This window comes from Aquila chrysaetos, chromosome 10, assembly GCF_900496995.4.
Source record: "Aquila chrysaetos chrysaetos chromosome 10, bAquChr1.4, whole genome shotgun sequence".
NCBI lineage: Eukaryota > Metazoa > Chordata > Aves > Accipitriformes > Accipitridae > Aquila > Aquila chrysaetos.
In genome coordinates, this window is record NC_044013.1 from 43,683,994 (window position 1) to 43,699,655 (window position 15,662).

At 46.1% G+C, this 15,662-nt stretch overlaps 1 protein-coding gene across 6 annotated transcripts in view; it reads left to right on the forward strand.

The window, feature by feature from the left end:
• The first annotated feature begins 7,833 nt into the window (after nucleotides 1–7,833).
• The window catches only part of PITPNM3 (PITPNM family member 3), a 139,874-nt gene continuing 132,045 nt past the window's right edge, over nucleotides 7,834–15,662 (forward strand). For 5 of the 6 annotated variants that reach the window (XM_041126770.1, XM_041126771.1, XM_030027704.1 and 2 more), the window contains exon 1: nucleotides 7,834–8,632. In XM_041126770.1, the coding sequence (XP_040982704.1) occupies nucleotides 8,611–8,632 (22 nt within the window). In that variant the 5' untranslated portion in view covers nucleotides 7,834–8,610. Of the gene's footprint in view, nucleotides 8,633–8,844; nucleotides 9,282–15,662 lie in introns of those variants that run through there. The other variant, XM_041126772.1, reaches the window with a different exon arrangement.

Below are 15,662 nucleotides of genomic sequence, written 5' to 3' on the forward strand. Positions count from 1 at the left end.
AATGCTTTTTTAGGAGCATTGTGCATTTCCAGTTCATCTATGATGGGATTTTCCAAACTGTTAACTCTCTAAACATGGGATAAAGAAATGTGTATGCTATCGTCAAGCTATAATGGCTGTTTATAGCTGACAGTCTTACTTGGTAATTGACTGCAATATACGTATAGTAGCGGAGAACTCAGATGGGCTAACTACACAAGTAACTCGCTTCCGGCAGATGCTTTGCAGCTTCAGATAAGGTGTTTGATACCACAGCTATATGGCTATTGGTATCTGAGAGTGACAATTTAATGCCAGCCTAGCTGTGCCACTCTGACTTTCTCAGCTGTGATGGTCACATAATTATCAAGGAAAGGTCTAACCAGTCAAAGTGACATGGGTGGCATGGCAGGATGGTGTGAAAGTCTCCATCCTGCTGAATAGGGTAGCTACAACTTCAGCTACCCTTCTGTCCCTGATTCCTTGGGCTCCTCTACCTTACCTCGCTCATAGTATGACTGGAGTGTGAGCATGGTTCATGCAGGTTTGTCTGCCATGCAGCTCGCCATCCACAAGCCTAGCTGAGATTGGTCTGTGCCTGAGAAAGCTAGTGGAAATTGAGGTTGGGTATGTCTGTGCAAACAGCTGCTGCACTGCAGAATGGGAATGCTTCATAGATATTTCTAAAAATCCTGGTATCACAGTCTCTCCCTCTCCCCTCAGCATTTCAGTTAGGAAACAGATGACTAAAAATAGCCTACTGTCTAAAGCACCCAGAGAGCTGTGCTGTCTGATTACTCCTTTAGCTTTTAATTTTTGTTCTCCTGAATGTATCCAGGTTTTTGGTTGTTTTTTTTGTTTTTGTTTTTTTTTTTTTTCAAATACCCAGTCCCTCATTTAGTAAAAAAAAGATGGATTTAAGATCAAGATGATATTCATCAACAAATCTTCTTGCATTTATCATAGTCCTTCCTCCTGCTGATCTTTCTTAACATTCTGCTCTGCTATGGACCAGAAATCAGGCTCTGGGAAAAAGGCTTCCTAGCAACGCATTAAGCCACTATAACAATGTTTTAGAAAAAACAGGCTGCCTTTATGAAAAATAGCATTGGGAAACTGATAGACTTTTCCACATGGAAAGAATAGATGCCCTGTGCTTATCCACTGGAATGGAGAGATCCTGCAATTTTATCACCATCTTCCTCTTTTTTTTAATGGAAAAATCAGAAAGTGCTTAATAAAGCAGAGCAAATATCAGTAATATTGGAGATGGAAGAGTCTGGGTTATTCTTTGACAGTGGGTTAGATTGGACAGGCAAGAGAGGACAAAATCTGAGCTATTCCATATTGAAAGAATGAGATATCTAACCAGAAAGATTATAGTATGAGCAAACCAGTATGTAGGCATGGCAGGCTTTAGCTTTTGTTTTTAATTGGTAGATGCTGATTAACTTAGGCTTTTTCTGTGTGTCTGCAGCAATCTGGATAAAAATACCTTTAGGCTTCCTTGCTTCTTCCTCCTTTCCCTCTCAATGTGATGTTTTGTCACTGTCCTGTCCTGATTTTTGAGAGTGGAAAGCTTGACAATCACAACCTGTATTCTAACATTTTGAAAATTAAGACATTCCCGTCCTTTTCCAGCTTCCTCCCCTCCCCATGTCAAAAACAACAAAAAAGCTCCCAAAATTGCCCTAAAGTAACAGCATAAAAATCTACAGCTGCTACAATTTCACACTATTCCTTTAAGTTTTGATTCATGAATTTCTCAACACTTGTTTTTTTTAATCTGTGGAACTGGTCTTCTGAAAATTGCTACGATCACTGTCCTTGGTGTGCTATTTAGAGTGGACAGGGAGGATTCCTTCTAAGTAACTCTTTCTGCAGCACTACCAGGTATGAAAAGTCATGACTATATGGGCATATTTGAATGTGGGAGCTTTCCTGTAGGGTCTGGAGCACATCTTCCATGTGCTCTCATTTGTACCCAAGGAGTTTTTGTGAGCTGTATTTCTGTCTCCCATCTGGAACTGGAAGCTGTTTGCCTTGTGCTCAGCAAATCTCTCCCTTTTATTAAAGAATTGTAAACAGTGCAGAGAAAACAGACAATCTTGATTAAAGTAGTGATTCTGCAGTGTGGTAACAAATACTAGATATAAATTAATTATTTATGAAATCCTGCTTAAATCCTGTGATTTTAATCCTGAGCAACTTTCTTTCCATCTCTTTTTATACCTTGTGCCTTCCTCCTCATGTAGCTACTAATACTGGAGAGCACTGGAGTTAAAACAGCAAGTACCATTTTTCCTTGCCTGCATTTAAGAAGGCCTCAGCCCTGACATTATTGATCAGTACAAGTCTGCTCCCACTCTGATAGACCTTTAATTAGATAGGCGCTGGCTATTGAGAAGACTTGAGGCAGGAGGAAAGAGCATCTTTCCGTTCAGAGCCAATGAAGAAGTAACAGATGAGGGGCTGATTGGTTCAGGACTGAGCCTCCCTCAACTCTTGCTTCTGCAGCTATTGCTAGCTGTCTTGGCCATTTAGACCCTGCTTCTCTGCACAGCAAGACCTGCGATATTGTTAGGAAAATTTTCATTGCCAGGCCCAGGCATTTGTCTGGCTGCCTTGTGTCTGTTGTGGACTTTTCACAGCCATGCATCCAGCTTCAGCTGCAAAGCTGAGTAATCCTGGTGTCAGTCAGTGCAACCATAGTAATAAAGACTGTATGAGGCCTTTCTGGCATCTGGGATTAACTAGAGCTAGCAGCAACCTGGCAACATCACAGTCTCCTCACTAAGCCACATACCTTCCTGCTAGACGATTCCCTGTACCTGGGAGCACCATAAAGTCTTTGTTGGGACCAGTTGCCCATCCATTGCTGTCTTCTGTTACGCCTCTGTGGATTATGATTTTGTTCCCTTTGGGTTTTGGCAGAATGCCGCTCTTCTCTGAAGTGCTGGGCTCTGACATATCCTGCCTCTTCTTTATTTTGCCTGTGGGTGACATATAAACAGTGCAGAGAGGCCTCTCAAACTATTTGAAGTTATGTTGCCAAGAGTTGCCATCTCAAGGCTTGTTCTTGGATCCTGGACAGCTTCTTTGGCTGTTTCACTGGCATGAGCAGCCACAAAGCAGGTGTATCTGCTGCCAGAGAATTTCTCAGTCCTTCCAAGTAAAACAGCATAGTGCAACCCATTTCTAGTGGGCGGCTGACGTGCAACACTTGGCTGTGAGCTGCTCTACCGCCTGCTGTTTTCTCTGACTCAATGTGGTGTCTGCTCCTTAGGGCTGCCTCTCAAATTCTATGGCGACTTCAAGGAGAATATAGGAACTGAGCTTCAAGTGTTCTCCTGACCTTCATTGCACCCTCCTCATCAGCTGCTTTCCTTGAGTCCCACACTGCTGTATCACTGAAGCCCACAGCTGCTGATGGAACTGCACTCAGCATCACCCCTTCTTGAAATAAGCAACTATCTTCTGACTTCGGACAAACAATGTTGGCTCTAGAGGACAGATCTCTCATTTCCCTTACTTCCTCAGCAGTCTCCTGGATTGGCTCTGAAGGCTGCTTAAACCAGATTGAACCTAGTGTCAGCAGGCACAACTCTATAGGAGCCAGGCTTGAATTCAGTCCTGGAGATATTAACCAACCAATCAACCCTCAGCTTTGCTGTCTAGGACCTTAAGTGTACAGCTAGAGCAACTTTCCCTGCCCAGTTTGAGCAGGTTTGGATGATTAGGTGGGCAGATGTTTTCAGGGGGGCAACAGTGTCTGTTGATAGCATTCTTTTCTGAGCACCCATCCTCAGGTGGCTCTGCATTGCCTCTAACACATGGCACTGCCTATTGTGTTGATCTTTTTCTGCATGAATTAGCATGCAAACTGTGTTTTGTACAAGGTTTGTATAATTGGACATCTTGCAACACCAGAAAACCTAGTAATGATGGGGAGCATCCTTTGACAGAGGCTTTGTCTTGAGAGGAGTTTCTCTGCTCTATTATGAGGAAAAGAACTTGGGTCACCAGTAAAACAGAATGTGTTCGGAATTAAGAGTAAATGTGTTTGAAATTCTTTTCTCAACAGGTACTTGGATGTATAAATATCTTTAAAGGCATTCCAGCTCAGGCCATTGCCTGGCTTAGTATATTTTTCTTACATTATTATTTGGCTATGACTCTTACAGAGGTTCTACATGTCCTCTGTAATGCATGAAAAAAACTGTGTGCCTTTATGCACTGAAAGGATTTAGTTGCAATCTCTGAAGCTTTTGCAAGTCTTCAGGAGAAAGAAAAAATTTCTGGAGTTTTACGTTGTCAAGGGCTGGCAGTTGTCTGCTTTCAGTATTTAGGACCATGTAAATTAATCTTTTCCCCTCGAGGGAGGCATTGTCGTTCTCACTGCCTTCAAAGGCTGCAGTCAACTGCCTGCTCAGGCAGCCATGCCAGTGGAAAGCAGCCATGCCAATGGAAAGCCTTTTATTTTTTTCAGTCAGTGCATCTAGCTCAGTGCAAAAGAGCCATTAAGGATTGAATATGTATTGGAATAATTGTGGTGGTGTGTGTGAACAACAACAAAGCTTATGCTTTCTTACGTCCAGCGCTGTTGTGCAAAGGTCTAATTTCTTTCTACCTCCTTGTGGGAGGATGGTGGGTAAGGAGACAGCACATCTGCAGTGACTCCTAGATGACAGAATCTGGGGCAGGGAAAATGAAAAAGCTGCTTTGTAAAGCATATTCTTCCAGTACAGTTTGCTAGTATGATTTCCATAAAAAATTGCTGAACAATGGATGAGGCACCTGTTGATAGTGGTGCCAGTTTATGTTCAAATTGCAAACCAATCCTATTAAACTGGTATCAAATGCTAATCCAATCTTCTTTCAATGGTTGGGTGAGAATCTGATTTTAAAGTGTGTGTTCAAAGAGGCACTAATATAACTTTTACTAAAAGCAAAGATTGCTCTTACATGTTATTCAGGGTCTACTTTCTCTGAGCAAAGGAGTGCAAGGAAGAGAGAGCTGAGCTGGCAGGAAAAAGCAGTGTCTATCAAACTGTTGTGGTAGTAGTGTCTCCTGACCCAAGTTCCAGCCTTTGCCTACTACCATATTATGTAAATATAGTGGCTTGGGATCTTGTAGTGTGCTGTCACTGCAAGGTGTAAATTTGCTCTTTGTGATGTTAGTTGAAAGGAGTTGTTTAATGAAGAACCTCTGAGCGTGGTGGGCAGAACTCTGGGAATGTACACCTAGATTCCACTTCTGCCTCTGGTCTTTGTACTTTGCTTTCCCTGTCAGCAAAAGAGGGTAGAGGACAAAGAAGGAGTATCAGATCTGAGTACAGTATTGTTCATGTTCTCCATACAGTTCAAATTCTCAAGGCATTTCAGAAGAAAAGTTATTGTTCCATTAAAATTAGCCAAATCTTTTTGGAGCATAGAATACAGTGGTTGAATCTCATATAGTTGTTAATGCCTAAATTGGTTGCATCTTGTGTTTTCTGCTTAAGGAAGAGACTGAATTGATTTAGTTCAGTATTTGTATTTACCCAGAATATAATATTATCCATAAATCTTATTGATAAAACAATTTTGGATACATTGTACAGACATTTTATGTAAATGGCTGCATTGTTTTGTGTCTGTGTGAACTGCTTCACATCTCTAAATAGAAGAGCTATTCTAGGCAGGTTGTCTCCTTCCCAATGAAGATTTGGAGAGCATGGAAATCACTTTCATTTTAATCTTGGTCTGGCTATCAAATTGAGTGCAGTTAACAAAGGACAGAGATAATAAGACATGTAAATGTCTCATGGAGTCTCCGTGGTTGTTTCCTACTTGGAAACAAAGTTCTTCCAAGCCCTAGAAAAACTTCTCATTCAAAGTTCTGTTCAGATGATTATAAGAATCTGTTTTGGTGTGTCTTCTACATGGTAGCTGACACGGAGACTGTTAGACTGACACTTCTCAAAAGTTACTGTGGTTTGCTTCGGTTACCTTTATGAAACTGCTTAACAGCAGTTAGGATTGGGTGAATTCAGCCTAGGTACAGCTTCTCATTGCTCATGCTCTTGTGTGCCCAGACTGAATGCAAATATGGGAAGGATGAAGACTTTTCAAAAGGCTACAGTACAAGTAGATCAGTGTCTGGTCTGTAATGATTATTTTCTTGGATGTGAATCACTGAGACTCTTGCTTAGCATGTGCCTTCAGTATAGTTAGGTTTCTTGAAATAATGCTGATGTGAGGCATATGTCTTGTGCTGGGCTTCTGCATAGGTGACAGCATCAGCTTTGGAAATAAGAGATTAAATTATGCCTTTGAGTATGCCAGCTTTGTAGATTTCAGAGATACTGCACTGGCATAACAGAAAGCAAAGCTGAATGCACATTTGCCCTTGGTGAATAGCAGGGAGAAGACAATTGCTGTTTGTCCATCATTTCCTTGCATGCTGTTGTCATGATAGCAAATGGTTTTGTCATACATTTAATAGCTGTGGGTAATTATGCATTTTCAACTACCTGTTAAAACTACGTTTCAGTCCCACCATCTGTCTTTTGTTCTGTTTCTTACTCCGACTCATACTGAGTTAAAATCCAATTAAAATAGGTGGTTTTATCCCATTGATTATCAACCTGCTCCTTCCCAGAAGTGATGGTGGCATGTCACATCTGTACAAGACAGAAGCTGTTTGGAAAGTATTGCAACTTTCACAGCAGGAAGCAGCACAAAGTATGGAACTCGCTACTCTTGTCCAAACGTATCTCTGCCTTTCAGACATTTTCCCCTGAGCCAGTACTGCCACCAGACCTGTGAATATATCCACAGCCTTTCTCTAGGATTGCTTTGTTTGGTGGCTTAGTGACATGGTAGAATTTTGGGGAAAGCAATCATGTGGTCAAATCTTTTAAACAGGACTTTGGGTGAAACACTAGAGGCAATGTGGCTCAAGGCCAAACTTTCCAGCATGTAGCACTGTCACACATAGCTGGGGGAAGGTGAACTATAGTTAGTTTACTTGCAGCTGGCTCTGGGGGTGTGAATTGCTGGGAGTTGTGGCTATTCCACTTAAACCTCAAACAAAACCACTTAACTCACTGTTCTCAGGGTTATTTGCTGTGGCTCCTTGAATGAACTGCTTAGGAACACTCAGAGCAAAGCATGTATTTATTTTTATACCTACCAAGTTGGTATTGGCACAGAGCCTGTAAGTTGCTTTAGGACTTGGTTGCATTGTGTTTGCTTAGCTCTTTAATTGGATGCTTCCTTGGACAAAAAATTTCTTTACTGAAAGGGTTGTCAGGCATTGGAACAGGCTGCCCAGGGAAGTGGTGGAGTCACCATCCCTGGAGGTGTTCAAAAAAACGCATAGATGTGGCACTTGAGGACATGGTTTAGTGGGCATGGTGGTGTTGGGTTGACGGTTGGACTTGATGATCTTAAAGGTCTTTTCCAACTTAAACGATTCTATGATTCTCTGACAAAGCTTTTGTTCACTGTGCTTTACTTTGTGGTGTTGTGACATGCTGTAATAAAATATAAGCCCTCACAGGCTTTCTGCCTGCCTCCTCCCATTGTTCCCACAAGATGGGCTGGCACTTAAGACGTTTCTTAAGGTGAGTTTCTCCCAATTCTTGGGAGATCTGGAGAAGCTGGCTACTCTACTTTTTTCCTTGATGGTGTTAGAGAAATGCCGCTACTGAGGCTCTTGAAGAGGGAGGAAGCAAGTCTTGTCCTGGAAGTCCCCTGGTTCAACTAACTCCCTCAGCAGACTGTAAGCTGCTTGCCCACAGCTGACTAAAAAGGCAGCGCCTTGCAGCAGTTCAACCACTGCACTGACACAGGACTTGGCAACAGCCAAAGAATTTTTGCTGTCAAAATCCAGAGCAACCACTTGCGGCAGCTTGCACGGGTAGTGCTGCGGCAGGGACTGAACCGCGTGCCGCTCCGTGCGCCCTCTGGCACCTCGGGCCAGGGCTGCAGGCCAGCCGTAACTCACTCCCCGGGCTGCCGGGGACAGAAGCGGGGCGGCAGACCCCATTCCCTTTCCTCCTCTGGCCACCCCGCGCCCGCGGCTCCGAGGAGCACCACGACGGCAAGGGAGCTCCGACCCCCTCCCCGGCGGGCGAGCCGCCCGCAGCCCTGAAGGGCCTCTGCTCCGGGCCCCACCGCCCACCGGAGCGGGCGGTCTCGGCCTGTGCCTCGCACCGGCACGGGTCCCTGCCGGCAGCAGCGAGACGAGGCAAGCCCCTGCGGGCGGTCTCCGGGAGACCCGCCGCTGAGCTCCATCCCGCACCGGAGGACTGCTCGGGCCACGCTAACAGCTCTCTCCAGGCCGCTTATGAGCCGTCACATCCCCACAGTGGCCCGGCCTGGCCCCCGCTCTCCGCGGAGCCGCTCGCTGCGCCTTTAACGACGGCGGCTGCGCCACGGCGGGCGGGCTGCGCGGCGGGACCGAGCGGCGCGGCGGCGTCTCCCGGCCGCGTCTTTCAGCGCCGCAGGCGAGTGGGCGGTGCGGGGCCTCCGCCGGGAGCAGATGGGGTGGCGGAGCGCGGGGTGCCGGCGCGCCGGGAGGGCCCCGCGGGCGAGCGCCTGACGCGGCTGGCGACGGCTTGGCTGCGAGCGGGCAGCCCTGAAATGGCGAAAGCTCCGCGCCCAGGTGAGCGCTGCGCCCGCCGGCCGGGACGGGGCCGCCCGGAGGGGAGCGCGGGGCCGGGTGGGGACCGCCCTGAGGGGACCGCGGGGCCCGCCCTGAGGGGAGCGGGCGGCGGGGCGGGGGCCGCCCTGAGGGGAGCGCGCGGCGGGGCGGGGGTCGCCCTGAGGGGAGCGCGCGGCTCCGCGCGGCGGGGCGGGGGCCGCCCTGAGGGGAGCGGCGGGAGGTGAGGCTGCAGCGCGCTCCCCGCCCACCGGCGGCCTCGCGGGCAGTCCCGGCTCCTTGAGCGCCGCGCTGGGCTGACCCCGCCGCCGGCCCACCGGCACGGTAAACCGCAAAGTTCTGCGGACGAGAGAGAGGTGCAGTTGCCCCTCCTCGTCTTTCTGAGCGGCGTCCGCTCTGCCTTCGGCGCCCGCGTACGCCCGGTGCCGGTGGTCGCGGGAGTGCCGTGCGGGGCTGCAGGGGCATCGCGGGCGTCCGCCCCTGTCGCCGGTGCCTGGCCTCCTCTCGGCTCTGCTTCCCGGTGCTGGGCCGGGAAGGGTGTCTCCCAGCTCTGGAGGAGCTCTGTGCCTGCCGCCTTGTGGAGCCGATGCTCGCTGCCTGGGAGGAATAGACTGGGACGCAGCAGCCGTGGGCTTCTCTGAAAATAATGAAGGTGTGCTTGTTGGGTAGGACTTGCTGAAAGGAAAAGGCAGATGTGGTCTGTCTGCACCTCGAAGGTTCACATGTGTGTTAGCTCATGTTTCCTCCAGAGTCTGAGCGATTTGGAGGTGGGTTGATGGGCTGGGTCCAGAGGGCTTGGGGATACTCAGCAGCGAAGCCCCGATGCCCCATGTCTGGTGGCAGTGGCAGCCCCACACCAGGTGGCATATACTCTGTGTGCCTGAATGACCAGTGCCAGCTAGCAGAACAGATGAGAAACCTCTTGCTGTTGCAGAAGTGGTTTTCTTCGATGTTGCACACAGAGCCTATTGCTTTTGAAGGTGAAGGCCTAACTGTGCTATGACTGAATGCCTGCTGGTCTGCATGCGAAACTTGCCTGGTGTTTGGTGCCAGTTCTCAGCACAGCTTTACAGCAGCATGGTAATATTAAAGCTAAACCCAAAGTTTTTGCCTAGTAGTGTTTATTTTTTTTTTTTATTATTCCCCCAAAATAGGCATGGATTGGTGGCAGTGCAGAGACATAGTGCTCGGGAATGTGAGAGCATCAATAATTTCAGAAGATGCAAATATAGTGGTGAACTAAATGGTTGTTTTCCATCACTGGAAGATGAAGAAATAATCAAATGGGGAAAAAGTGTCATTGTTTTTTCTCTGGCATTGTTTTGCAGTCCTTTTAACTTTGATAGGAAAATAAGGGAGCATTGCTTTCGCTTTCAGTGGTACTTAAGTAATGTAGCCTGCATACATAGCTTGCTTGTTCAAACCCAACTTTGCACAGGAATTTTAAAGGATGGTACTTCTCTTGGATCTGATTCCAGACCAGTAGACAAAATATGACTTTTGGTGCCAGCTTTATGATGTTGTTGCTGCTACTTATTGTAAAGAAAAGCAAAAATTGACCATTGACAAAGGAGGTGTGGCAGAACATACCTGGGTTAAAAGCAGGGGAAATGTGCTGCTTTCATAAGTTCAGCCTACTGAGTTTATCAACATGAGCTGGAATGTGCACAAATGTAGAAATGTTGTGGCTGTTTTGGTTGTACGTACCCTGCCTTGCAGCCCCTGCCAGTGCTGTAGCCTTATCACAAATACAAAGAAAGACCAGCATTCTGGTAGCCATGAAATCTACTGCTTGATCACTGTTGAATGACACGTGTGCTTATAAAGGGCTTTTAGAGGTGGCCAGCTTGACTTGTTTGAGTAGCTAGATCTCACCAGGTGAATTGCAGATCTTAAGCGCTTGGAATAGTTCCTGCGCAGAAATGCTTGGACATTTGCAGGATTGTAGGTTGCAAAACCACATGGTGGCAACTGCACATCACTACCTGACATGTTCCTGTGGGGGTGGTGTGGTATCTGCTCTTCATCTCCTACTTCATTTTTTAACAGACAGCAGTGACAAAAATGCCAGATCCTCCTCAGAAAGCCAAAATCTCTGCACTGTGAGAGTCTTTCAGATGTGATGCAGGCAGTCCACCTACAGTCATTGCAGGAAAAGGTTAGAGAATATTCATATCTTCTCTGGTTTTGGGGAGTGAGTTTGGAGGAGGTGATGGTACTGCTGAGAGGGAGGGTGAAGTTCATCTCTGCTGTGGGGAAGCTGGCATCTGAAGCATCAAGAAACAGCTCTAAAAGGTGTACCACATTTACAGGAATGCTTGATCTAGGATTTGGAGCCTGAACAGCCATGTTAAACCTTCTCTCTCTCTCTCCCTCCATCTCACCACTAAACCCATAATGTGCAAGACTGGAAATGTCACTGGTACCTTAAAATAGGGGCTTAAAGGCCTGCATGGCTTAGTTTCTTGATTTGTTTCCTGTACTCAATAAGCAAATGTATGCCTGTCCTTAACCATCTGCTGCGGAACTGCCAGTTGAAGGATCTGCAGAGTAGGTAACCAGAGACTTGTCACTGCTGAATTGCTGTGAGATGAAAGACACTGAGTGAGGAATGGGAGAGAGAGGAGTTGGTTATATTGGGTGCTTCTGACCACAGTGGTGTCTTCAGTTAGCTCTTTCAGTTGACTTCTTGAGGAGGGAACTGGCATTTTGTGTGGACTTTCTTCTCCCTTTAACTATGCCTCTAGCTTTGTCACCTGTGCTCTTTGCTCTCCTTTTGATTTTTATTTAGGGACTGATGCAGCCACAATGAGAATAAAAGGAGCTCCTGACCTTTCCCCTTTCTGGCCTTTCCCGGTATCTGCTCGATCTTACTGACTGTCTTCAAGCTGGTTCTCCTCTCTGCTTCCTGTCCCAAGCTGCCTTCTTTCCAAAACTGACCACTTCATTCTTCCTTTATTGCTTCCCTTCACCTCTCAATTTTTCCTTTGTACCTGTCAACCCTTTCCCCACCTCTTAGAAATCCCATCTCAGTACGCTGTCTCTGTCAGCCCAGGACTGCTCTCAGAGGGAGTATTGTAACATCTCTTCTCAGGGCTGCAGCTTCTCTGATAAACTTGGTGACTTTGTTCACTCTGTGACCTTGCATGCTTTATTGCCCTTTCAGGATTAACTTTCTTCTCCTTTTCTCCCACTTATATGCTCTTGACCTCTTGCCTTTCATCTTGCTGCCTGTTAAACCAGGAACTTTCTCCTAGTACTTGTCCTCAAAGCTTGTGCTTGTGTCCCTTTTAATTCTTCCTCTTCTGTCCTCTTTCTGAAGGGCCAGCAATGCTTCCAAGTCTGGAATTCACAAGACTGTAAGCCTACACTAATTTCAGCAGGGCAGGACTCGACCTGTACTTAGAGTACTGCAGGTTCATGAATGGAAGGTATGGTTTGATTATCTGGTGGCTTGCTGCCAACAGTAAGAGAAATTTTGTGTATTTCCACCTCTTTCCCATGCCAGCACCCAAACTTCCCCGGCTCTTCTGCAGTCTAATTCTGGGAACCAAACGGGTGGAAAACTCTTCGTTATCTTAGATTTTTAGAAAGTTTGTTTTCTGCTGGTTTTACAGTCTTTACAGGCTCAACTGCAGGGTCAGGTGACTGCCCTGCCTGGTGGGAAGAAGGGAACAGGATCACATCCCTTAGAAGCAGCTACGAGTTAGGCTGGTTGGATGCCTCTCCTGCCCTCCGTTGACCTCCAACTCCTTTATTTGCCTTCCTTCTCTGGCTCCTTATTTTCCTCCCCCTCCCCCTTGGTCTGCCACTCTTATTTTCCTCCCCGTCTCTCCTTTGGGGCTCCCCCTTCTCCACTCTGGCTCCCCATCTTCCTCTGGCCTCGTGCACTCTCCCCCTTGGCCTCCTGTTTCCCCTCTGCCTCCCCTGCCAGCCAGCCACCTTCTCCCCCTCCAGCCACCCCCTGTCCTGTTGGCCTTGAGTGCTGCTCTCCCCCTTGGCCTTTGGCCTCCTGCTGTCTCCCCCTCAGCCCGCCCCTCCCTCTTCCTGTCACTCTCAGCCTCCATGTCTCCCATCAGGTTCTATTTTCCTCCTTCTCTCCTCTACCTCTCTGGCCTCCCAGTTTCCTCTCTGGGTGCTCTCCCCCTTGGCATTCCACTTTTTTCTTCCCTATCCCCCTTGGCCTTGTGTGCTCTCCCCCCCCCTCCCCCCCTTTTATTTTTCTCCCTCTCCCTCTCTGGCCTCCTCCTCTATGCCTTTGTCCTCACACTTCTATAGGCCTCCCACTCCCCCTCCAGCTCCTTCCACTTGCAGTGGATTTCATCTCAATTTCAATTGATTTCATTTCAGTTCTAGTCTCTGCTACAGATTCATTGTGTGACTTTGGATGAGGTCTATGTTCTATGTTATTGGCCTGCTAACAATAATGGCATATAAGGTCCTTCTTTTCTGGTGGTCTGTGCACAGCTGAGGGCAAACTCTGAGTGTACTTTAGTTTTCGCTCTGGAATAATTGGAGGGAGGATCAGCATCTCCCTCTGTCTTGCCTGAGCTCCTGAGTCTGAGGAGCGCCTCCAGTAGTTAAATTCACATCTTTTTAAAGTACATCTTCAGTTTTATGTTTGCCAGAGAAGAAATAAGGCATAACTAGAAAATAACAGTGGGTGATTTTGGCCTCCAGTAAGTCTTAACTGTGTAGTCACTAGGTAACACTGTGTGGGTAGCTCAGTTAAATCACTTAATGGTAGGCAGGAAGCATCTGAATCCAGCAGAACAGAAAGTATTATTATGCAACAGCAGTCAATGGCAACAGCAAAGGTCATTCCTTCTACCCAGCATCTCTTTCCAAATGGAAAACTGACTTGTGCTTTTAAATTTTATTAGGAAAACCATCCCTGAATTCAAAATGGTCACAGTTTTAAAACAAGTTTTGACAAGTGGAAATATTTTAATCTGTGCAACAGAGTCTATTTTTGATTATTTTTTTACTGAGATTAATTCAGTCTTCAATACTTTGCTATGTAAAAGACTGAGTTTTCAGTAGGTATGAGAACATGGTGTGCTATTTTGTCTCTGCTGACTAGGTTGGTGTGGTAGTAGTATTCAGGAGTGCTTTTTTTATGGTGACCTGTCTGTGGCTTGTGCTTATGTCTAGGCTTGGTTGGTAAATGCTTATTGCCAAGCAAAAGATGTAGCAAACTGCTGGGCCTGCTGCAAAGCTTGAAATCTGTAATATGACAGTGACGTGAATCATATTGAATTAGTTTTACAGGAAAGCCCGCTCCTGTAATCACATCCAATGAAAACTGCTGTTCTTATCCCAGGCTGCTTGAATGCATCTTCCTGGAAGGTCCAGTACAAGCACACCTGAGCCTGGATGATCTATTGGACTACCCTGGTACATTAGTGATACTGCCAGTGCATATGGGTGGCTGGTATGACTGGCATTCTGATCAGCCTACTTTCTTTCCATCTGTCCTATTTGCCTGACAAGGTAACCATTGATTTGTGCATTATTAATGAGGAGAGGGCCTTTAGGAGATGCTGGAGTGATTCTTTAACTGATGCTTCTGGACTGTGCCTACTGGTCTGCTACTCTGCCCTCTCACAAATACGCTTCAAGTGTAAAAGCATTGCTATTTCATTCCCAAGTGTTTGTGCTGATCCTGCTGGTGAGGTTCTGCTGTAAACAGTGATGATTCAAGTCATGGTTTTCTTTTTCAGCTGCAGTCAGTGTTTGTAAAAGCTAATTCAAGCTGAGAAGAAGGCAGAAGGTGAAGGAAGGTAACATGGCTTTGGTTTCACAGCAGGGCTAGGCTTACTTCCTGGTGCACTTGTAAAAATGACTTTTCAACTCACTAGATCCAATGGGAAAGCCCTGTATCCTGGTAAAGTGTGCTGTCCAGTAGAGGACATCATTTCTGCAGGCAAACGTTCCTTCCATTTTACAGAAGGTATTACTGTGCTCTGTGCTTATTGTCATCTCCACATGTATTGCACCTAAAGATCTGGGGCCTACCATGTACAGTATTGGTCTATTCCAAGTGAGAGGTAATGCCAGTTACTGGAATGGAACAAGTAGATGCCTTTTCTGTCTCCTGACTTGGTTGGCATTTTAAATACAATCTTTGCATAACAAGTAATATTGAAACATCATTTTTGGTACTGGTAGCAGAGCTTGTGGAATTATTGAGTGACAGTGGTAAGCTGTTCCGTCTTAGGATGCTTGGGACTTCTAGGATGAGTGGGTTTTGGACATGATGATACAGAATGATGATACAGATGATACAGATGATACAGATCTGTTTAAGATGATACAGAAAAGTGGTTAATGTTGGGAATCAGCAGCATTAGCTATTCAGTTTTTCAGAGGAAGACCTTTTGTTTCTTAAAGTGCTTTTCAGAGCTTCTTAGGCCTTACTTCATTTCTTGTCTGTTTTTCTGCTTCCATTTCCTTAGTTCTGAGAATGTTGGCTACAGACCTGTAAGGTCACTTTAATTTCTCTTGTGGTTTTTTTTTTTTTCCCCCCTCTCTTTTAGAAACACCCTCAGATCACATGGAATGAAGTGCACTTATGCACTGCTTAATTGTCGTATCACTTCCAGTTTGTCACAGTTCTTTTGGAAAAAAAAAAAAAAAAAAAAAAAGGCACTTTTGGAAAGAATTTGGGTTTATGCCTCCTGACCAGGAGAAACTAGACCCAATTCTTCTTTTATATACACTTTTCAACTACTGTTGATTTCAGCAGGATAATTTGCTTATGAACCTATGAGAAAATGAGCTCTGCTGGTGTTTGTGGGTAAAAGTGGAACTGGCCTTTCCCGTGGCTGTTCTGCTCCTTAGGTCTATTTGTGGAACATATCAGAAATTGCATGATCATAGTGGGTTTTTCCTAATTCTTTAGATGGATAGCATTAGAAGCTGCTGATACGTGAGTGGGAACTATTTCTTCTGTAGTTTGCTGGAACTATGTACAGTCATTAAACACCAAGGATGAAATTTGCCTCGCATCTAAATTTGGATGACATCTACA